The sequence below is a fragment of the Botryllus schlosseri genome, chromosome 11 (assembly GCF_051294905.1).
Source record: "Botryllus schlosseri isolate E-star chromosome 11, Bs_hap1, whole genome shotgun sequence".
Lineage (NCBI taxonomy): Eukaryota > Metazoa > Chordata > Ascidiacea > Stolidobranchia > Styelidae > Botryllus > Botryllus schlosseri.
Genome location: NC_137246.1, coordinates 22,298,444 through 22,322,001, shown reverse-complemented (window position 1 = coordinate 22,322,001; position 23,558 = coordinate 22,298,444). Strand labels below are relative to the sequence as shown.

At 41.6% G+C, this 23,558-nt stretch overlaps 4 protein-coding genes across 5 annotated transcripts in view; 2 read left to right on the top strand and 2 right to left on the bottom strand.

Annotated features, from left to right (window-relative positions):
* Positions 1-23,558, bottom strand: part of LOC145450282 (intraflagellar transport protein 57 homolog) — a 207,298-nt gene that overhangs the window by 74,675 nt on the left and 109,065 nt on the right. The window lies entirely within an intron of this gene.
* On the bottom strand, positions 13,468-16,043 carry LOC145450165 (centromere/kinetochore protein zw10 homolog). Its single transcript, XM_080328662.1, has one exon. The coding sequence runs from the start codon at positions 15,998-16,000 to the stop codon at positions 13,703-13,705; it is 2,298 nt and encodes a 765-aa protein (XP_080184788.1). The 5' UTR covers positions 16,001-16,043; the 3' UTR covers positions 13,468-13,702.
* Positions 17,016-19,705, top strand: LOC145450166 (target of EGR1 protein 1-like). Its single transcript, XM_080328663.1, has one exon. The coding sequence runs from the start codon at positions 17,711-17,713 to the stop codon at positions 19,031-19,033; it is 1,323 nt and encodes a 440-aa protein (XP_080184789.1). The 5' UTR covers positions 17,016-17,710; the 3' UTR covers positions 19,034-19,705.
* LOC145450167 (syntaxin-18-like) lies at positions 19,756-21,442 on the top strand. The gene has a single exon (XM_080328664.1). The coding sequence runs from the start codon at positions 19,756-19,758 to the stop codon at positions 20,692-20,694; it is 939 nt and encodes a 312-aa protein (XP_080184790.1). The 3' UTR covers positions 20,695-21,442.

Genomic DNA, 23,558 nt, shown 5'->3' with positions numbered 1-23,558 from the left:
TGGACAATTGACTATTAAAATTCCAGAGGCGGCTCGTGACAATATCGGGTGGTGGGGAAGGGCTGCAAGCTACTTTTTATTAAGATGACGTCACGATGTCGTTTTCCAACGTAAACGAGTAACTTAATGATGGTATGTTAACATAAATTTGCCGGCAACAGTGATTTTAACGTATGTGCCACGAGAGGTCCGCCAGTGAGCTGTGACTTGAAGTGTGGTAACTGCGTAAACGGCGTACGGAACAAAGATTCAACACGGTTCATGTTCGCACTAGACCTGAAAATGACTATAACTCGAGAGATAACGTAAGCCTAACTGGACAGGTCAACGAGTTCGGACAGATACGCAATTGTTATCTCATAGATTGGGCCTGTCATATCGAATCCAAAACATCATTCTGAAGAACTAAGAATAGCAGCCTCGGAAATTCAGTCTCGGTACAGCATAGGAGATTTTGGCCTTGAAACTGGAGTCTGTAACACGACACATACGGCTTTATTACTGTCTATAGGTCTGCTGCGAAATCGCCTTTGGAAAATATATTACCGAATAAATACGTGGATGAAAGCTTTAAACGTAGTACACTGTTACATGACATCATCCAGCAGTGGTCTCATGGCCCTTTTCGGTATGGTACACTGTCAAAATTAATGCGAACAGACCAACACCGAATTTTGCGCAAAATTTACTGAGGAATAGGCTGATCAAGTGATCAGCTGTTAGCCGCCATCGAAAACGAAATAGCTATCGCGCTTGACAGCAGGGGGTTGTGAGCAAATGGCTTGAAGGCCACAATTTCACGGTGAAATTGACATTGGAGAATATAATATCAAAGTAAATATTTGAATGCAAACTGAAAATGATATCATCATCTCAGTTAGCGTTACCGCAGATACACCGGCTTTTGCGTGAAATCCGCAATGCGTTGTATGCTAAAGTGTCAGATCGGAGCACATCTCTACCATACTCGACCTTGATAACGAAATTACTGCCCTAATCACTGAGTGTCAACCTTGAGACTTGGCACAGCGTTCGATACTAAAATCAAGACATACCGTGCAAAAGCTTATGACGGATCTAGGTGAGGAGCATCGTTAAAATCAATAGATACCAATACCGGCTTTGCGTATATTCTGTTAGCGATAAATGACGAGTCAGCTCTCACTCGAATTAGGAAACGAAATTACCACTAACACAGTTCAGTGACAAACTTGAAACTTGGTACAGCGTTCGATACTAACATTAAGACTTACCGTGCCAAATTTCATAACCGATCTCAGTATTGAACATCGTCAAAATCAATGGATACCAATACCGGCTTTTGAGTAAAATCTGTTTGCGATACGTGACGGATCAGCACACACTCAACTTCGGAAACGGAATTACTACCCTAAACGTTAAGTAGAAAGCCTGAAACTTGGGGCAGTGTTAAATACCACCATCACGACATGACATACCAAATTTCAAGAGTTTTCATGGTGTGAAACACCATCAAAATCGACCTATACCAGCAAAGGTCGACTAAACGCATATTACGGTACTCGAGTTCAGATATAGATACGATTGTTACATCACACCTTAGGGGCGACCAGGCATATTTGCCCCGGTTGCTCAGCCATTTTACGAATAGGAGAGAGTAAATCACCGTTTCTTTATTGTGCGCTGCTTTGAGAGAATAGACAGTGAAAGCTTGTTATGAGCGCTACCGGGCAGACTTGGACAACTAGATAATTCTAGTTGTCTAATTTCACTAAATTAGAGCGAAATGCGAGTAATCTAATTCTAATCTAATTTGTGAAATGTTTCTATGCTCTAATTCTAATTCTAATCTAATTTATTGTTTTCCTGAAAATGCCTCGTTGTCCGCGGCATTTTGTAGCGAGATAATAAGAATATCCCTCTCGCACAGGGAAATCTAGTGCCAACTGCCAAGCCACCATCGCATTACTTACAGTACACAGTATACGTACGATCATAGTAGTAATTTTGACGAATAATAATTAACCATGTGTTAGTGCAACGCCGAAGCCGCTTCTTCCAGTGCGGAATAGTGTTGTTGGGCATAGGCATATAGATTATTTTGAAGAAAAAAAAACAATAATTTGAAACTGAAATCAATTTCATCATTTCACAATGCTTTACTTCGCGTTCTTCCAAAATCACAAATCAGATCGCTGGCCCGCCTCTTGGTGAACCCTGGTTACTGCAAACGAGCCAAGCTTAGTGTGCAGACCATTTTCATGCTTATGGGAACGCACTGTGATTTGATATGAACTGAACTTGATTTTTGCTGTACCGTATTCATTTCTCATTCACAATTTCATTCAATTTTCAAGTTTTTGCGAATTCAGTAATTCTAATTCTAATCTAATCTAATCAGGAAAAAGGTGTGTAGCTCTAATTCTAATCCTAATATAATTTGGAAAAAATTTGTTGCTCTTATTCTAGTTCTGATATAATTTGTAAAAAACTGTGTAGCTCTAATTCTAATTCTAATCTAATTTGGAAAAAACTGTGTAGCTCTAATTCTAATTCTAATCTAATTTGAAAAAGCTGAAAATTTTCTAGTTGTCCAAGTCTGCTACCGGGGCATGCCCCGGCTAGGCATTCGCAAAGCGAAGACACGGAAGAGAATTCGATTTTCGCAGAGACTTCGCTATATATGGGCATTTACAACCGAAAGGACAAGAAGAATACGATTTTCGCTGTGATTTCGGTATATATAGATTGGTGTGCGTCTATAAATGGTAAAGAATTGTTATTGAACAGAATATTAGGTGGGGCAATGCCCCAGTTGCCCTATAGGACGAGCCGCCACTGTAAAATTCAGTGATGCCTCATTCTAATGTTACTTTCAGGCCATTTACTTGATAATTTCTCGGCCCTGTTTCTATTTTTACATTTTGAAAATCGTTACTTCAACTCGCAATTAAGTCGAAATTTTGAACATTGCTTCTACTTTGATATCATCGATGAATATTTTGACCACTTTTGGTGTCTACAGGGATTTCCTGCTCTTCTGATGATTATGCCTAATGGCGTCGATTCGATACGTTGATATAAGGCTTTGATTTCTGTATTTGGATGTTTCACTGCGCCACTTGTTCTGCGCTACTGCACCTTCGTTGGAAACGCCCGCAGAGAAAGCGGACAATCAAGGTGAGAATGCTTTCAACGATTTTTCGAAAATATAAGTTAGGCTGGATGTATTCGATTTGACTGTCAGGTCACGTGATATAACGTCAAAGCCCTAACATCTTGCCCACAAAATAGGGCAGCCTTTTGTCAAATAAAAGTCGTTATCTTTATCTCTCATATTACAGGTTATTCCCAATTATCGCGTGTATTGCAGCGTTCACGCTGATTGTGATGTCTATGATCAACAGTCACAAAGTTTCTACCTGTAGGGGCCATCGCATATACATTCTTTCGGGACTTATGTTCTATATCCCATTTGTACACTATGGGATATACGAAGCACAAAAATAGGTAAGTATTGCTTATGTTGTATTAGGCCTACATAAGGCGATATGCAGGCCGTGTTATTTTTGGCATATGCCAAAACTGCCAAAAATAACTTATTTTTGGCATTTTTCGATTTTTATTTTTGGCAGTTTTGGCATCGTCCTCTAAATAGATAGTTTCAGACTCGAATTAGTCACAAAAACGCTTTATTTTGGCTAGTTTGTCAAAAGACACCACAAAATGTGCAGCATCCACGTATAATCAGTGCCAACAAACAATAAGAAGGAAAAACCTAACGATTTCATAGGTTGATAATATCAAACGAAACCACAGAATATGCAGTAACCATCGGAATCGATGCCTATAAGCAAAAAAAAGAAAGAAAAGCCTAAGAAACACGCTCAACAGCTGATCGTTACAGCTGTTGAATAGACTGAAATCATTTGCACTGTAACAGCGCTTCCAAACTCAGGTCAGCTAAGTTTCTCCTAAATTCATTTCTCGCCCAGCGAATCTGGGAAATATCGGCTTCAACGGTACCCGTGGAGGGAAAGAATGTTGCCAGTCATCCACAAAAGGTTTTCAGAGCTTCAAAATCTTTGTAGGGCCGAACCGGCATCCATGCATCATGAAAATAGATCACTTCGCCAGTGCCATCGATCTCATCGCGGAAAGAATTTTCTTCCCGATCCTTTTCCAGGAGTTTCCTGTGTTGTCTCTCAACACATTCTATTTAGTGACCCGGCTATCATTTCTCCTTCAGTCTACCGATATATTTTCGGGGGACTTCTGTCACTCCAGGTGGCTTTAATATTACCAACTCGCATGGAAGAGTCCTGGGAAGGTTAGCTTGTTTAAGAACATTGACGCAACAAGACTGTCTGGCAAAACGAGAGTATGCAGCTCAGAAATAGCCAGACAGTTTGTTGCGTCACAATGTTCAACTCGATCACTATGCAAAATTCGTGGTTGATTTTGGGGGTTCCAGTTCCATGAGCAGAATATAGTTTATATTTTAATAATCAGTACTGCGGCAGCTTCTCATTGATACCCGTTTAATCAAATTTAGCGCTCGACAAGCCGGTCAAAAATGGTCGTAAAATTGCCTTTGGACAAATGGAAAGTATGACGTAAACCAAATGCAGTCAGCTGTTCAATCTCGCTGTGCCCACACCATTTCGGACACCATGTTTTCACCCCTAATGGGTGGGCTGGACCCAGATTAAGAAACCTGCCTTTCACAAACGCTCTTCTCGCTTGTAACGCGGTCCCGTTAACACAACACCGTGAACAAAATACACTATTTGGCAGGCCGTGTTATTTTTGGCATATGCCAAAAATTGCTTATTTTTGGCATTTTCAAATTTTTATTTTTGGCAGTTTTGGCATCTGGCTCCTGAAATGCCAAAAATAACACGGCCTGGCGATATATTTGACATTTGCCTATACTACGCGTTCTGTCCAGTGGCGAATGGTACATTGGGGCGTGATTCATGTTTACGACGTCCCAATGTATCCGTGTGTAATGTAGGCTATTGTAAACAATATTATCACCCTGGAATTCAATTGGCTGTGCCTGGTTCAGTCCTTTTCGATTACTATATATTCCAATCATCTGGTATTTAGATCCCGCAATTAGAGCATATTTATTCCAATCTTTCTTGGCATAATCAATTGCAATAAATTAAAAGATAGTGACAATTTAATCTTCAAATTATATGCTTATCAGTGTTGGGATGACTCTTATGACCTGACTCGAGTCATCTTGCGAAAATGACTTGACTTGACTCGGCGTATTAGAAATGCGGATTGACTCGTGACTCGGAGCAAAATTCACGAGTCAATTTCAAGTCATCAAGTTATCGGTGTCGATTGAAATCACTGTACCTTGCATATGTTCGGATTGTTCACGAAACGCTGGTGTAACCCGTGAGAGCGACCTATCATTCAATCATTCTCCCACAAATAAATTGACCGCAAACGAAGTGAACAAAGCTTACAGCTTACGTAAACTAGTAGTAGGTAATCAAATAGCAAAATGTTTAATTCTGTTCTCTGTTCTTGCCATAACCAAACCTCTTGTTTTATTGAAATTGAATTCGAATATTGTTCATATAGTCCTCAGCCATTGGCGCAGGCTCGAATTGTATCATACCAATTTGTTAATGGGTAATGTAATGTATCGCATCTTATCAATTAGTTTCTCTACTTGGCCGGTAGCTGTACACTAAGGCTATACAATTTCTTACGTAGTTTAACAGTTCTACGTATATATGAGCGATACAACGCCTTCTTGCGTGTATATATATAACCCTGTATTTTGCTCATCGGTTCGGAATCATGACCACTCAATCAGTATTTCAGACAGATAGCAAAATGCAATGACGTCATCATGATTCATACTTCGAAAAGGTAATTTGACTTGAATTGTGACTTGGCCCGTGACTTGACTTGATTCGACTTGACTCGAGTCACCTCCAAAAATCGAGGGACTTGACTTGACTCGAGTCACCTTCGAAAATCGATTGACTTAACTTGACTCGAGTCAAAATGTGCAAAGACTCGAAATGACTCGTGACTTGAAGGTAGTGACTTGATCCCAACACTGAATTGCTTATGTCATAAAAATTATTTTACTGTATCATTTTTCATCTCAGTTCAGTTATTGTAATCCGATTCACGTGACCACACAGACTTTGATTATTACCACCATTACATCACAGGGAGATTTAACGTCTTCGTACAGAAACTGCTCCAAGTGTCAGAAGAAGAATAACGTTCTACGAACCATTTTTACTAATTCTATGTCGAACATTTAGCTGCCTTGCCGCTTACAGATAGATGTCACTACGGCTTTTTCGTGCGGGAACTAACCAGAGTTGCAGTAGACCTGGGGACGACACCAATGGTTCTTGGTTCTAGTCTCGGCTCTGCCATGTTTCTACGTGTCGGAGGTTATTTGGGCTCCTCCTCGCCGATCCCGCTGTACTAACAGTGTGTTGAAAAGCTCAGAAACAGAGAAAGCCACGCTCTCATGAGGTCGGCAGCCGAGACCCGAAAACGGACGCAAGCAAGAGAGAGTGAATGCAAGAGTGAATGCACGTGAATGAGAGTCGTCCAATAATAAAGCCAGAAGATAAATGAAGTTGAAGATACTGACCGCCTATCAATGAAACTGAACTGTACAAATATATGTGTCATGACGCACAAGGCCTAAACGGCGATAAGCGTCACTGTTAATACACCTGTATGATAATAATAGCAGGCCTACCTGTAATCCAGTGGTTCTTAACCTTTTTTCCTCCAGCGCCCCCTTTCAAAAATGATCGTGCTCCAGCGCCCCCCAACCGCATATTGTAAGAAATGTAATAAAGACAATGAGTAAGAGGGAGGGCCGTAACAGCACTTCGTCATCCCCCCTAAAAATGATTGCCTTGCGCACCCACAGCGTTATAAACCAAACTTCCGAGGGCTTCGCCCCCAAGAATCCCGTAGCGTGATTTCGATGGTCAGCAAAGTTTGTGTGGCATGGTCGCCCTAGGTAACAAAATTTTCTATAATGCATGAATGAATAGGTGGTAGCGCTGATTGAGCTGCTGTATGGGAAGATGGAGGGCACGTAATTAACAATTAAACATATTGGGGCGTGCCCGTAGGTACAATTAATTCGTTACCAGGGCCGTAACAGCACTTCGTCAGCCCCCCCAAAAAACGTTGGTCTTAGCCCCCCCCCCATCGGGTGATAAACCAAACTTCCGGGGGGCTTCGCCCCCAGACCCCCTTTCGGCTATCCACTATTTGCTGATACTAGTCATCTACATTGGGTGTCCATTTACTGAGCCAGGTATTCCCGCCTGGACGCGCGAAGCGCAAAAAATTTCAATAATTAATGATTGAATTGGTAAATATGATCGGGAATTGCATGTATATTGATATCAAATTTATCCTCTCTCTGCTCACGTAAACAAATTTACCGGTAGAGCTGAGTGATGTGTGATTGAAAAGGTAGGACCCCTCAACAATAATTATACATCTTCGGGCGTATACCCGTTGGCAGGAACGAAACGGCACTTCGCCAGGTCCCCCGAAAAAACTTGGGTCTTGGGCTTCCATAGGGTGATAAACCGACCGCCCCCATCACGTTGTTCGTTTTGCCACGAAATCAGCTGTACTGTTTAGCGAGCCAGTGCGAAGTGCGAAAACTTTCGATAATTCATGATAAAATCGGTCAGTAAGATCGGGAATTGCATATATATTGCTATTAATTTCTTGTCCTCTCTGCTCACGTTACCAGATCTACCGGTAGAGCTGAGTGAGGTGCAATGTTCCGTCTAAGCTGCTCACGTGCGCAGTGCTGACATGGTATCTGTGCACAGAAAATCTACGTTGCGCACAACTAATCCGAAGTTTTGACCCTTTTTTAGTCGTTACGCACTGTTGTCCAAGGGTCTGCGCAGTGAGTTTAGTGAGTGTGCGCAGACTCATCAAAACGTGGAGCGAACAATGTGAGGTGTCTTGGAAACTGTAGGGCCCGTAACTAATAATTAAACATATTCGGGCGGGCGAACCCGTTGGTATGACTTCGTTGCATGATGTTATTTCGTGACCTCCTGTCTGCTATATCAAAAAATATAGAATCGCCCAACAAGAATATCTAGTTTTAGATATCCCGGTCGCCCAATCGTACTAAACTAAAAGACGAACACGATTTCAAATTGGTATTTCTTCACTGGCATATAATTTTTCCCTGCTGGATGGAATTCGTCTTCTGGGGTTCAAATTGCCAACACAGGAATATTCGGTGCCAGTCATTTAGGCGCCCATGGACAATTAAACCTATATGTCTTTTGTAGGCTATATATAACGAAGTCTTCGGTGTTCATTTTCTCTGAATACTCATTAAGGATATGTCCTACCACCACATCATCTAATGCGAAGCCATTTTTCTCCAGCGCCCCCCATACCGCCTCCCTGATCCCAGCGCCCCCCATATCGCCCCCTGAGCCTTTCCGCCCCCTTTCAAAATCGCCAGCGCCCCCTGGGGGGCGCTGGAGGCAAGGTTAAGAACCACTGCTGTAATCGTTAACGTGATGTTTTGAAGTCATGTAGGTTAATTACAATTGACAATTTCAATAAATCAATTACTTAAAAAATTACTCTTGCATTTGCACAGTTGAGGGATATTCTTCCTGCTGATAATGTGCTTGCTTCGATGGTTTCATGAAGCGCAATTGTAATCTGCTGAATTTGACAACTCCAAATATGATTATCACGACTCCTCAAGTATCGGAAGATGAAAAAGGTGAGAGCAAGAATGCAGCGTAGGGCTGTTCAAAAATAACATTTTTCCCGGATTCCCGCCATTCGAGAATTATCAACGAAAAACTCAAATAACTCCGCTTATGCTAGTTGGAATTGAGTCAAATTTGTTTTGCATCGTCTTTGAACACAACTCAACAATTTCATGGGGTTGACAGAAAAATTTAAAATACAAATTTCAATTGGCTCTGCGGCGGCTTATATACTTGTTCGGATTGAACCAAAGTTGGCGCGCAGCGTTTTTTGGGGGGTAACCTGGCAATTTAAATCAGTGAATGGCTGGAATCCGAAAAAAAGTTATTTTTGAACAGCCCTAATTGAATTGGTTCTGCATTCGGAAAAACTCTATGATATAATTTATCAATCGTTATGATGCCAACAAGTCTGTCGGCTTCACTAATGGTAAATAATTTCGTACGGCCACCAGCCTGACATTGCAATCTTTGTTGTGCTAGGGGTCGGCAATCCTCAGCATACAGACAGCCATTTCAATTTCATTCCGATCTCATATCACAATGGATGTCAAATAATAACAGATGCAGTCGTGTTTGAGCCCGTATTGCAGGGGCTGCCAACTCGTGGCCCGCGAGAAGGTTTTGAGGGGCCCGTGAAGTAGGCTAATTCTCGAAATTAGTTATAAATATAATATCAAAAATTTAAGTTACCCAGGTAATTTATTGTGAACTTGAAAGACAAACCTAAAATTTGATTAGCCTGGCCGCGAACTTGAGTACGTTGATGGCTAAAATATCAGTTCCGACGCATTGGCGCAGATATAATTTTCGTAGATATTCGTAGGCCTATATGACCATGAAGTAGAATACTTCCTGGCAGATTTATTTGACTTGATATTTTTTCTTAGCATTTCTCGGGAATTATTGTCACTCGATTTCTTGCTTTTAGTATTGGTGCCACCTCCTCTGAAAATAAAAATACGCCCAATTTACGGAATTGAGTGTAAGTGGCGGCTCGTGACAATATCGGGTGGTTGGGCAAGGGCTGCAAGCGACTTTTTATCAAGATGACGTCACAATGGCGTTTTCCAACGTAAACAAGTACCTTAATGATGGTACGGTAACATGAATTTCCCGGCACCAGTGATTTTAACGTATGTGCCACGAGAGGTCCACCGGTGACCTGTGACTTGAAGTGTGGTAACTGCGTAAACGGCGTACGGAACAAAGATTCAACACGGTTCATGTTCGCACTAGACCTGACTAATTATCTGCAGAAACGGAAATGACTATAACTCGAGAGATAGCGTAAGCCAAATTGGAAAGGTCAACGAGTTCGGACAGATACGCAATTGTTATCTCATAGTTGGGCCTGTCATATTGAAATCAAAACATCATTCTGAAGAACTAAGAATAGCAGCCTCGGAAATTCGGCTCGGTAAGGCATAGGAGATTTTGGCCTTGAAACTGGAGACTGTAACACGACACATACGGCTTTATTACTGTCTATAGGTCTGCTGCGAAATCGCATTTGGAAAATATATTACCGAATAAATACGTGGGTGAAAGCCTTAAACTTAGTACACTGTTACATGACATCATCCAGCAGTGGTCTCATGGCCCTTTTCGGCATGGTACACTGTCAAAATTAATGCGAACAGACCAACACCGAATTTTGCGCAAAATTTTCTGAGGAATAGGCTGATCAAGTGATCAGCTGTTAGCCGCCATCGAAAACGAAATAGCTATCGCGCTTGACAGCAGGGGGTTGTGAGCAAATGGCTTGAAGGCCACAATTTCACGGTGAAATTGACATTGGAGAATATAATATCAAAGTAAATATTTGAATGCAAACTGAAAATGATATCATCATATCAGTTAGCGTTACCGCAGCTACACCGGCTTTTGCGTGAAATCCGCAATGCGTTGTATGCTAAAGTGTCAGATCGGAGCACATCTCTACCATACTCGACCTTGATAACGAAATTACTGCCCTAATCACTGAGTGTCAACCTTGAGACTTGGCACAGCGTTCGATACTAAAATCAAGACATACCGTGCAAAAGCTTATGACGGATCTAGGTAAGGAGCATCGATAAAATCAATAGGGACCAATACCGGCTTTGCGTATAATCTGTTAGCGATAAATGACGATGACGAGTCAGCTCTCACTCGAATTAGGAAACGAAATTACCACTAACACAGTTCAGTGACAAACTTGAAACTTCGCACAGCGTTCGATACTAACATTAGACTTACCGTGCCAAATGTCATAACCGATCTCAGTATTGAACATCGTCAAAATCAATGGATACCAATACCGGCTTTTGAGTAAAATATGTTTGCGATACATGACGGATCAGCACACACTCAACTTCGGAAACGGAATTACTACCCTAAACTTCAAGTAGAACCCTGAAACTTGGGGCTGTGTTAAATACCACCATCGCGACATGACATACCATATTTCAAGAGTTTTCATGGTGTGAAACACCATCAAAAGCGACCTATACCAGCAAAGGTCGACTAAACGCATATGACGGTAACCGAGTTCAGCTATAGATACGATTGTTACATCACACCTTAGGGGCACAGAGCTATTGTGCCCCGGTCGCTCGGTAATTCTATGAATAGGAGAGAGTAAATCACCGTTTCTTCATTGTGCGCGGCTTTGAGAGAATAGACAGTGAAAGCTTATTATGAGCGCTACCGGGGCATGCGCCGGCTAGGCATTCGCAAAGCGAAAACACAGAAGAGAATTCGATTTTCGCAGAGACTTCGCTATATATGGGCATTTACAAGCGAAAGGACAAGAAGAATACGATTTTCGCTGTGATTTCGGAATATATAGATTGGTGTGCGTCTATAAATGGTAAAGAATTGTTATTGAACAGAATTTTAGGTGGGGCAATGCCCCAGTTGCCCTATTGGACGAGCTGCCACCGAGTGTAACGATAGTGTAGGCCTAACTATATTCGCAGTTATGAGAGAGCGTGCCGTCCAACACGCAACATCGCGTCTGCTCTGCACTAGCAGAAAGGTCGTCGGAGATGAAATCTTATTTGCACAAAAGGATAGACGCATATGTTCATACTTAAGTCTTCGGTATTGATATGCCCATTGTCCAAGCGCAAAGTTTTCATAACATAATGGCAGTGTTGGGATCAAGTCACTACCTTCGAGTCACGATTCATTGCACATTTTGACTCGAGTCAAGTCAACTCAATCGATTTTCGAAGGTGACTCGAGTTAAGTCAAGTCACTCGATTTTTTGGGGTGACTCGAGTCAAGTCCAGTCAAGTCAAGTCACGAGTCAAGTCACAATTCAAGTCAAGTTGCCTTTAGGAAGTTTAAAGCATGATTACGTCATTGCATTTAGCTAGCTGTCTGAATTACAGATTGAGTGGTCATTGATTCTCAATCTATGAACGAATATAGACTTAAATATACAAGCAATAAGGCGCTTCATCCCTCACATATACATAGAACTGTTAAACTAGTTAAGTAATTGCATAGCCACAGTTTATAGTTACCAGCCAAAATAGAGAAACGAATTGATAAGATTCAATACATTGCCCATTTATACATATTCATATAATATAATTTGAGTCTGCGCCAATGGTTGAGGAGTATAAGGCTATATAAACTATATTATAATTTCATTTCGATAAAACAAGATGTTTGATAAGAACAGAGCAGAAATAGATATTTATTTGTGAGAGAACAATGGAGGTTCAGTAAAACGCACGATCATTGAATGATTGGTCGCTCTCACGGGTTACACCAGCGTTTCGCGAACAATCCGAACGTATGCAAGAAGCAGTGGTTTTTATCGACACCGCGATTACTTGATGAATTTTGCTCCGAGTCAATCCAATTTCTGATACGCCGAGTCATTTTGAAAAGTGACTCGAGTCAAGTCATGGTGGGTGGTGATATAAGTGCTATGTTCAACAACTAAATTGGAGCAGTTGCTATTGATAGAGCTAGGCTAGTCTGCACTATTTTGTCCTTTCCATACATCCTCCCTCACAGATTTCTGATACCTGTGCAACGCGAGTGTAGAAACGAAACCGTACGCACACAACATTACGTGTTTTCGTTGCGGGCTAGGGATTGAGAACATTGCATATGATCGCATGTGGTTCGCATACGATCTCACACTGATCTCTGATTATGCGTCACAGTCAATTTGAAAGTGCAATGTCGTACAGAAGTCTAAATAATAAACTAAATAATATGTTCGTTACCCTGCCTTCCAACAACATGAAACAAGCGAAGCCTTTCCTGAGAAACAAAAACCTCAAATAGAAACGTAATTCCAATTTTATTTGATGCAATATATATGTATCTGCTGCTACGGAAGAACCGGAGCACATGCACGAAAGAGATGCATGGGGCTCGCGAGCCGTGAGTCGCCGATCTCTACGGCGTGTGATCACCATGAAACAGAAGAGACGCATTCAAGCCGATCGAATGACGTTGTCCTTGAAGCGCGTATAGTCACTTCGCACTATAGGCAAGAGATCCAACCCAACCCGCAGCACCGCTGGATCCTAGCGATTCAACAATGCTGTCAGTCGTCTGAGTTGCATTGCCGGTGGTATAAAAGTCATGCCTGAGAAGGGCTTTTCATAAAACAGAAATTTCGGACTCAACTGTTTGAACTAACTTAGCTTACATGCTTCCAGTGACGATGCCAGCCCATTAAAACGACCATCGACACCGATGATCTCAAAGCTCTGCCATTTCCAGTAGACCTGGATAGCCCAATTGCATTTAAACAAAACCAAAGCATTTTGCAATTAAATGTAAGCCACATATCTCTAAGGTCTTGCACGTTAGAGGCAAGCATCTTTATACCATCAAGTTAGAACTGTATTCAGACAGCATTGAATTATCAATAAAGCGCACCGACCTGTAACCATAACCAACACACGTCAGTTTCATAAATCGTCACTCTCTCAAATTCGTATTTTAGATATAGCTTGCGCTCTATGCTCGGTGTTTTGAAATAAAGCTCGGATCAGGCCTTTGACTTCCACGATAGTAAAGGCATCCGCCAATGGACCTTTCCCGTCAGCCCATCTGTCCACAATCTCTCTCATGCTACTGGACAGCATAAATATCAATTCCTCCAGCCTTGACCATTTTGAAACATGCTTCCTCCAAGTCAAATCGGCAGAGGTGGAAGACAACAGGAAGACCGCCGGTGTCTGGAGGAGCAGCAACTCGCAAGCTAGCCGAAGAGAAACGGAATCGTCCGAGGATATGTCTTCCATCTCGCAAACAGTTGATACTAATTCGGCGACACAATGATTAACTAACGTACCAAGAGCTTTCACCAAAATATGATCGGGCAATACGTCCAGCCATACCTTTTTCAGATGGTTGAGTTGATAGAGCACTTGTTTCAATGCCTTTTCCACGCTGCTAAACTTATCCTGATTACGCAAGGCCGTAAAGGACTGAAGCGGCTCCAAGCATTGGATCATCATCTGTTTTTGGCGCTTCAATTGCTGTAAGAAGATTTCAGCACCAAGACGCCGCAAGTACGGAACTTTGTCGACGAACGTCACTATCTGCGTTGTCTTCTTCGCGTAACTTGAAATTTGGGAGAACTGATGACCGAGAGTTAGGAGACGGTGCGCAAGGTACATGCAATCGTTATGGAAGACAGCCGACTGCTGCGGTATATTTTCCAGTGCTTCTTTGTGGTAAATAGGAAACGCGGTTTGATACAGCTCGAATATGTTTTGCGCCGTTGCAGCAAGTCGAATACCACATTCCGGACTGGACTGGCAAGCTTCACTCATTGTTTTGAAAACAAGATCCATAATACTAATCGCACATTCACTAACTCGGCATGTCGGAAAACGCATTGTTTCGTCACTTAACAGCTTTCCCGGTTTCTGACTGTCGAAATCAGTACCGATTGGCATGGCTTTTACTGCCACGGTGTTTTCGTCCAATGAAAAAATAGTATCCTCTCGCACCATATTGCTGCGGTCGTACAGACGGCTATCTTGTATTCCTTTCTTCATCAAGTTCCTGGCATCCTGTAAAATATCGGTGCAGCGCCGAGCCGCAAAATGCACGCTGACATTCATCGCGTAACTAACAAGGCCGTGTTTGCAAGTGGGGTCTTCATCGCTGGTACAATCCAAAAACCCGATGCCCACCAATAGCGATTCGAATCGCCGTACGGCATTCTCCACATCTTTGTATTTTTCCAATTGATCTCGGTTCTGGGGAATCGTTGCGAAAAGGCACTTGTCGATCAAGCGCTTGAGAAACGCGTCTCGAATACGGGCGCTGAAAATCTTCATAACTGTTTCGTCGGTATCAATCTTCAAGAACAATACATTTTCGCTAAGGCATTCTAAAACCTGAAATACCAGCATGAACAGAGTGTGTGGGGTTCGCATAGGGTTTTTCATACTGGACTTGTTCAGCGACAGCTCTACAACGTTCGCGACCCCCCCTGATTCTGCAATTTCAGGAAGCACATTCGGGTCTTCAATCACGGGAGCCAGGATATGCTCAAATATCATATCGGCGAGTTTTTCCACTTTCGGTTTCAACATCTTCAACATTGACATTGCGATGACCAAGTCATTGAAGGCAGACGTATCTTTGGCCTGGTGCAGACACGGTATTTTCAGAATGACTTTATTAACATCGTCCTTCTTTGGTAGCGTCCATTGAATGTGGCTGATCCATTCTTCCTCGAGGGTGTAAATTAGATTTTCAAGTACAACCACATATTCACAGTTCAACAGTTTGAAGATTTTCAAATCGACAAGGTCGCTTTTCCTTATTTCACTCAAACACTCGCGGATGCTCAATAAAGTGATAGCTGAATCCTTCATGTCTCCTTTTTCTTTCTGTGTGCGCTGTTCATCATAGAGATCGCACAACTTACATACTTTTTCCATAGCATACAACAATTCATTGGTCTCAGCAAGTTCCTTAGTGAGTCTTTCGAATTCTCCAGTAGAGTCTTGCAGCTGGGATCTCACTGCTCCGGCCATAGAATTCTGGATATCTTTGGCTTGGGTTTGGTGCTGATGAATATCTCTCAAAATTCCTGATATAGAAGAAAACATTTGACTGATGTCGCCAAAATTCGAATCGACATATTGAAATATCTTTGTCTTGATTTCGTTCGACTGTGATGAGAGTTTGGTGACTTTGGTTAGCAAACCTTCTTTGTCAAGCTTACCAGCTTGCAATAATACTTCAGTCACCAGCGAAGACATGAGTATTGTAATTCTGAAATTAGTGTTTCTGCAAAATAGTCCACATCAATGTGAAGCATTCTGAATCATAACCATTCAGAAATTTATGTTCCACCAATAGCCTATAACCACAACAATTGCATACTGAAATACCCGATATCCTCATTCGCATATGATTCGGTCAAATGTTGCAATACCGTGCGACTTGCATGACCAAGGTTGGTGTCCTTTGTATATATGGAATGAAATTTTTCGTGTAGTTGCCATTACGTATGGCCAATTAGGGGGGGATTACGACATGAAAGGTGAAGGCTATATACAAAATGCAAGAACAAGAACCCAAAAAGGAGATGTGACATTATATGAGGCTAAGTCGAGTCTTTACCAGCTCTCAGGTCCACCATAAAACTATTCCGAACGCTTCGAACGTTCAGATAAGATTTTTTCGTAATTTAAAAGTACAAACTTTCGTACCTCTATACTTGAAAATGGGCTATACCTGTCTTATCTGTATGCTAATCAAGTAATTACGCGTGAAGTAACACCATCCTGCGAAGTTTCGGGGTGGATGAACTGAAGACGTTGTTTATGATATTTTAGATTAATCTAACTGCCCTACTGTATTTGCGGAATCATCATAATCTTCTGTTTTCCAGCCTTGCGTGCCGGCGGGACGCGGACTCATCGACTCATCGTTACGCGCAAAAAATATCTTTGAATAAAGATGAGAAATGACGTGTGACTGACAGGTGAAGTCATCCGCGACTCGATACGATCCACTCCATTGAGCCATACAAATATATCATTGCTGTCGATCGAAGTGCTGCTGCACATGAATATGTCTGTCTGTCAGAGTTTGTATATCAAGTTCATTGGCGATTTTTTTCCCTTAAATTTCATTTTATCGGTAAATTTCGAGTCCGTATTTCTTGTCGGCTCCTTCGGTTGCGCTAGCCTCGCTGTTTCTTCGCCATTCAGGGGCGGCGGCAATAATGCAGTCGAGCCAAATCTCTATTCTATATTGAAACAAGCGGCTGCTGTGTCGTGCTGGCGAAATAGGTAGCTGAACGACTTGCTGTTTTGGGTTGGTGATTCCTTAACTCACGAGTTCACCCGGTCAGATGTATTGCACAACATTAGTACGTCAGGTTCGTAGATGAATCTCAAGTCTCAAGGTTCGACAAGAGAGAAAACGTGGGTTTTTATACCCGAATATGCGTACCTATGCATGTGATTGTAAAGCTTGAGCCAATAAGAACGGGTTGGTAAAGTTCTAGCGATAGGAAAAAGGCAGAACTATGTTTAGTGTAACAATGGTTACGAAGCTTGCGCAACACTAGGAGAGATGGTAGAGTTCTAATAGTTGTATTGATATGTTAAAATCCTAGTACGAGCACAGTACATTTCCTTCATAACAGATAAACCTAGCGTTAACTAGGGACATTGCATTAAAAGGACCAGCGTTCTGCTACAATATGTAAAGTTCCGGATCTGAACATGATTTAATTTGAGTTTATAGTGCTCATCGATGTTCTCCAATGAACTGTTCACATTTACAGCTTGATAGTATATTTCATGACAAAGCCTACCGGTAATCTTGCTGCTCCCGGAAAAGTAATGGTGGTTGCTTGATTTGTTATGGCCTTGTTAAATTGAAACTTGACAGAAAGTAGCATTAATACTATCGTTTTTATTAAATTATTTGGTTCATTGGCAACAAAAAGCCTTTCTATGGCTGATGATAATGTTATGTCTGGACCCGTCTTTGAAATTGATTCTGAAAACTTCAAAATATTATGGCCGGAACTTCAAAGAACAATGAGGGAATCGACATTCATTGCCATCGATGCAGAGATGAGTGGGTTGGGAATATCAGGCACCTTTCAAAGGAATGCAGAGGACCGGTATCAAACCATGAAAGCAGCGGCACAGTCTCGATCGCTTATATCTCTTGGCATGACATGCTTTTCATTGGTCTCACAAACTGACACAAGTAACGAGGAAACCCCGAATACTGTTTTTTATAAGGCCACATCGTATAATATCCTTATGTTATGTGCCGAAAGCTTCATGATCGATCCTTCAGCTGTGGCATTCCTCACCGGGCATGGGTTTGATTTTAACAAGCTGTTCTCCTGTGGGCTCAAATACATGAAAGGTAATATTGCTAAGAGCAAACAAGGTGATAGCTTCGCCAGAAAACTATTCGAAGAACTAGTTCGAGTCAGAAAGCCGATTGTTGTCCACAATGGGTTTTGTGACCTTATCTTTATGTATGAGTGTCTGTACGCATCATGCCCAAGCAAACTTTCAACTTTCATGGCCGACCTTAGTGAGATATTCCCCAGTGGAATCTATGACACCAAAGTCGTAGCTCAATTTCATGAGAGAATGAATTCGTCGTTTTTGGAATATGTTGCAAAGACATTTCATACAAAAAATGCCAAAGCAGCAAGAACGGCACGTCCTAACATTGTAATTGAACTGACGAGTGGTTCAACGGAGGATTTGCTTGGACCGATCATAACTGGCGAGGATACAAAATCATCAATAGAAATTTGCACGCAGTTCATGAAGAGAGGATACTGTGATAAGAACGGCCCTAGTGGACAAGGAATCTGTGATTTCAGCCATAATGTAACTGATATAATCCTGTTTGAAGAGACAAAGAAGCGAAAAAGGTCTCGCCAGCCTGTCAATGAGCCCAGCAGGCGCAATAAAGAATCAAAGCTGGACACAGAATGTCATATCGTTGACCATCATTTCACAGCGCAATGCCACAGGGCTGGTATTGATTCCTTTTTAACTGGATATAGTTTCGCAGTGTTTTCTGTTTTGCATGCAACGGAACTGAAGTCGCGTCAAATCTTGGGGGCAGACCAAACTCTGGCTTTCACGTCTGAAATTCCAAACTTATCAGACTCTGTGAAGACAGAACTGGTCAATCGCTTGTATTTGAATGGACACCATCCATTGTGGGTGACTAAGAGTCATTTTTCAAAGTCTTCACCGGCACATGAAGAGAACATAGTTAGAATTTTCTTGGGTTCTTAAAATTCACAATGATGACCAGTTTTAATAATGGGATGGACATTTTTATGTACGGTATTCTTATCCGTCAATATTTTTACTTTTGATCATTGGAATCTTCACTGCCTTTTCTTACCTCGAAAAATCATACAAAATAGGATACTTCTGGAAGGCCCGATGTCCAAGTTATATTTTGACATAACCAGATGCCAAGAGATTTTGTTCTTGCTGCTCATCTTTCAGTTTTATAAAAATTGCTACATTATAATGTGACATATCTGTAATCCTCCATATCTCCACTCAGTGTCCTTATTTTTAGACCTCCCCTATAAGGAATGAAACGATAATTAAAATTGTGTCTATGCCAAACATGTTGTTGTAATCACTTGTCTGGGGAGTTGCCTACTTCTGATTGCAAGTTATCGATATCATGTAGATGGCTGAACCCCGGCATGACGATGCAAAATTTTAGCATTGATCTTTAATCTGCCTCTGGTACTACAATTTGTTCTTGTTGTATAGTCTTGGAATTTGCTACTGGTATTTCGGCTGCACTTGATAATTCATGTTGACTCTACAATCATGGTCTTCAGGTAAAACGCTATGTACTAAAACAGTTGCAGCTATAGGGAAAGTAATTAAATTCATTCATGAACTACAATCACAACTTACTGTGGATATTCTTGGTTTTGCAGAGGTCGGCCTGTGATTCTTTATGAATTAAACCTATATCTGTGACGGTGGGCATGATTGACAGAACTGACGACTTCAAGAATGCCTTGAAAACACTGAAAAAAGTGCAATCGCTGGAAAAAGAATGTGCTTTGGAAGACCCCAAGTTGATGAGCCGCAGAAGAAACATCACTGATTTTGGGCGGAAAACATCGGAGCTTGTCAAATCGATATCGCAATTACGCAGTTTCTTGTTAGAGCACAGAGCTGTGTATATCAACGCTAGTCATATCCAGCAGTCTACCACCAAGTCAATGAGCGACTATGAACGTGATAAAATAGACGAAGAGGCGCAAAACATCATCAAAGTATCCAGCGAAGCCATTTCTACAATGAGGCAGAGTTTAATTAGTGATAGCCATGTTGAACAAGTTATCATGCATAGACAATATGTATTGGATCTTATTGAAAGCCATCTCAAGTCTGTGTGTAAAATCTACAGCGAGCAGAGAGCTATACGTGTGAAACTGGTTGTCGACAGAAAGAGAATTTCAAGGCTGCACAACCCGGAAACCCACAAGAAGTCCATTCTGGAATCCTCAGCCCCCGTTAATTCCGTTCCTGATAGGATACCACAGTCGCAAGATCGGAAATCTCGCAGCTACGTTGAAGACAGCGAAGAGGAGCTGTCTGAGAATGAAGCCGCTGCGCTGGAACAGGAAAATCAGCTCATATTCAACGACATGAACACCATGGTTGACGAAGTGAAAGCCATAGAGGGGAAAGTGATTGAAATCGCTCGATTGCAAGAAATATTCAGCGAACAGGTAATGAAACAAGAAGACGACATCGAAATGATTTCCGACAAAGTACTGGAAGGCACTGAAAACATCAAAGGCGGAAACGAAGCCCTGCGCGAGGCTATAAAAAATAACGCGGGTTTCAGAGTATGGATTTTATTTTTTTTGGTTATGTGTTCTTTTTCACTGCTATTTTTGGAATGGTACAGTTAGTCGGCGTGAAACCATTGTTTACAACGGGTGCAATACACTGCTTGAGACGAGATTTGTTTCTCTTGTTGTCGTGACTTTGATAGGAGATTTTATGTTATGTCAAATTTCATGTCTATAACTTTGATTCTGTCAGCTGTCGTTACTGCTGCCTGATCCAGTTCTTGGCTGCGGGTGTACCTATTTTGGAAATGCCGCGAATTGACGTCATGGTCATGGTCAACTACTATGCTTGAGTGGCGTCAATGTCGGTGAATATCTCGATCCTACCACGAAATCCTTCATTATTATACCATCATTTACAATTTTATTTTAGTCCCACTTTCCAGATAGTATGAAACTATCACATTCGCTTGCTCCATCGGAGATTTTATGCAATCCAACATGATATGAATATGCAAACGATGAAACGAAAATTAGCGTCGAGATAGTTGTCAACATTGATCCTACTCAAGTAGAATAATGACATATTTCCTGGTAGAGTCGAGATCAGGGAGACCAACCTTTTTGCTATTCATGGCCGCATTTCGATTATCCTACTTATATAGCCTACGGCCGCATTCTAGGGCATAGCCCTAATGCAGTAACCGGACACCAAATACCCATGCTAGACTGCTCCGGACTAATCAACTTACCGTGTACGCACCGAAATGGCGAATCGTCATGTTATGAATAGTTACTGAGATTCGCTATGGTCGCGCAATTCGCGAAAATATCTTTAGATTCACGAATAAATTTCGCCACCACCAAATCTTCATCTATTCTCAGTTCGTGTGATCAGATTCACCGGTTGATTTGATGGAGTGAGTGTTTTCGAAAACGCAGGGCAAGTTATAAATGATGATGCATCTTCGGTTCGGCCAATTGCTATCAGAAACTTTGGTGGATGCTTTCAAAAGTCTTCATATATAGACGATATACAAGCCACACAATACGCTGTAATGGGCAGATAGGAGGATGCCGTACGACCATTTGCGGTCTCTTAGAATGGCATCCACCCCAGCCTACTGCCCGATGCCACAATCTTCTTCGATGTAACTCTTTCTTCGTCGCTATTTATTGCTCTTCTTTCTTTATCGGGTCTATTTTACTGGGCTACTACGCCTCAAGAACAGCGGCACGGGGGACGAAGAGCCCAGGATAACGGCGGTACTTAACCCGACGCTCACCACTATGCTATCTCCTTCTCTGTTATTTCACGACCTACCATCAGGATTGTCGGTTTAGTGAAACTTGATCAGAATCGCCGAGACGTACCAGTAACAAATTTATTTCGTGAGCAAACGATTCGAAGTTGGTATTTCTATATAGGGCGCAGAATTTCCCCCTGCTGTTCACATCAGCACTGTGGGGCATCATCATCATTATCTTATTGAAAATTTGAGCAGATTGAAAAGAGCGCTACTACATTATAATCGAAAATGAAGTCGTATTGAATCGCGCGCCTGGCGACGAAAATTTAGAAATCAATGAGTCAATTCGTAAGTTCAATTTGCACGTCGACGGCCGCCAACACATATTAATTGAATTACGTGTCGACGGCCGCACAAATTTCTTTCTGCATCCCTGGCCGAGATAGTTGCCGACATTGTCGATTCACAAAATATATCAACCCATTCTTCGTGCTCCTTTTTACTCTGCGTTGCTGTTCTTACGACGTCTTTAGCCTACAAATTATCCCAGAGAATATAGTCTACTTAACTTGTCTAGATCAGGGTTGGGCACGATGATTCGGGTCCTCGAATCTGAATCGACTATTAATTTGAATGATTCGTGTCGAGTAGTAAAAGACGATTTTGTCGAGTAACCTTCTGAAATTATGCGCTCCTCACAACTGAAAGTTAATTTACTAATGAGAATTATAGTTTTTATACTATTTCATTATCCACGGAGGAAGCCTTGAAACCTAGTTGGCCGTGTCGCAGCATACGAGACATAGTGCAAAACTACGAACGTTACTGGAAATAACACATTTCCGAAGTCATGATTATCCCACAACATTGTCAAGAAGTGCAATTAAATCCGTATGGTCGTAAAATACCAAAGTATCTATAATGTGACGGATAACAGGCATTATGTCTTTTGTGGTGGCATAAAAGGTACATATTTGACATATACTACATTCTGTACGCTAATACATGATTCAGAATCGAATCACTCAGGTACTCGATTTTGCCTAGCCCTACTCTAGACATAGCGTAAAAGTGTCAAGAAACACCTGAAATATCATGTTCAAATACATATAGTTATGTCCAGGCGTGTCATTTTTGGCATATGCAAAAAGTGCCAAAAATAGCTTATTTTTGGCCTTTTTCAGATTTTATTTCGGGCACTTTTGGCATCACCATGAATTCATATTTATAGACTCAAATTAGCCATTGCTTCAGTTTGGTCATTCTTTTGAAACGTAAGTCCTTCATAAAGAGTATGGTGTTATTTTCAAGAAAAGTCATTTTGGTGCTTGCAGTCAATATTTGCACGAGTTAGGTGACGGAGTTACGATAATTGAGCTATATTTGAACTAAGTGCTGTGTCTGTGTGTGTGTGTAGGAGGTGTACCGCGGGGGTCCGCGAACTCAAAAAGGTTGAGAACCACTGGATTAGTGTTTAGAACCAGGCTGCAGTGAGTGGATCGAGTGAGTCAACTCTTGACTGCAGCTTGATCGGATTTAGGTAGCCTATATACATTAATACCAGGGATGGTGTGAACCCCTGAAAGGTTCAGGTTCGTGTGAACGCGAACTTTTTTGAAAGGTTCTGTGTGAACACGAACGTGAACCTTATGACGTCACGTGACGTCATATTTCTAATTCCAGCCCTACATTTTAGTAAAATCATATAATGTACGCCTACACGATACCTAAAGC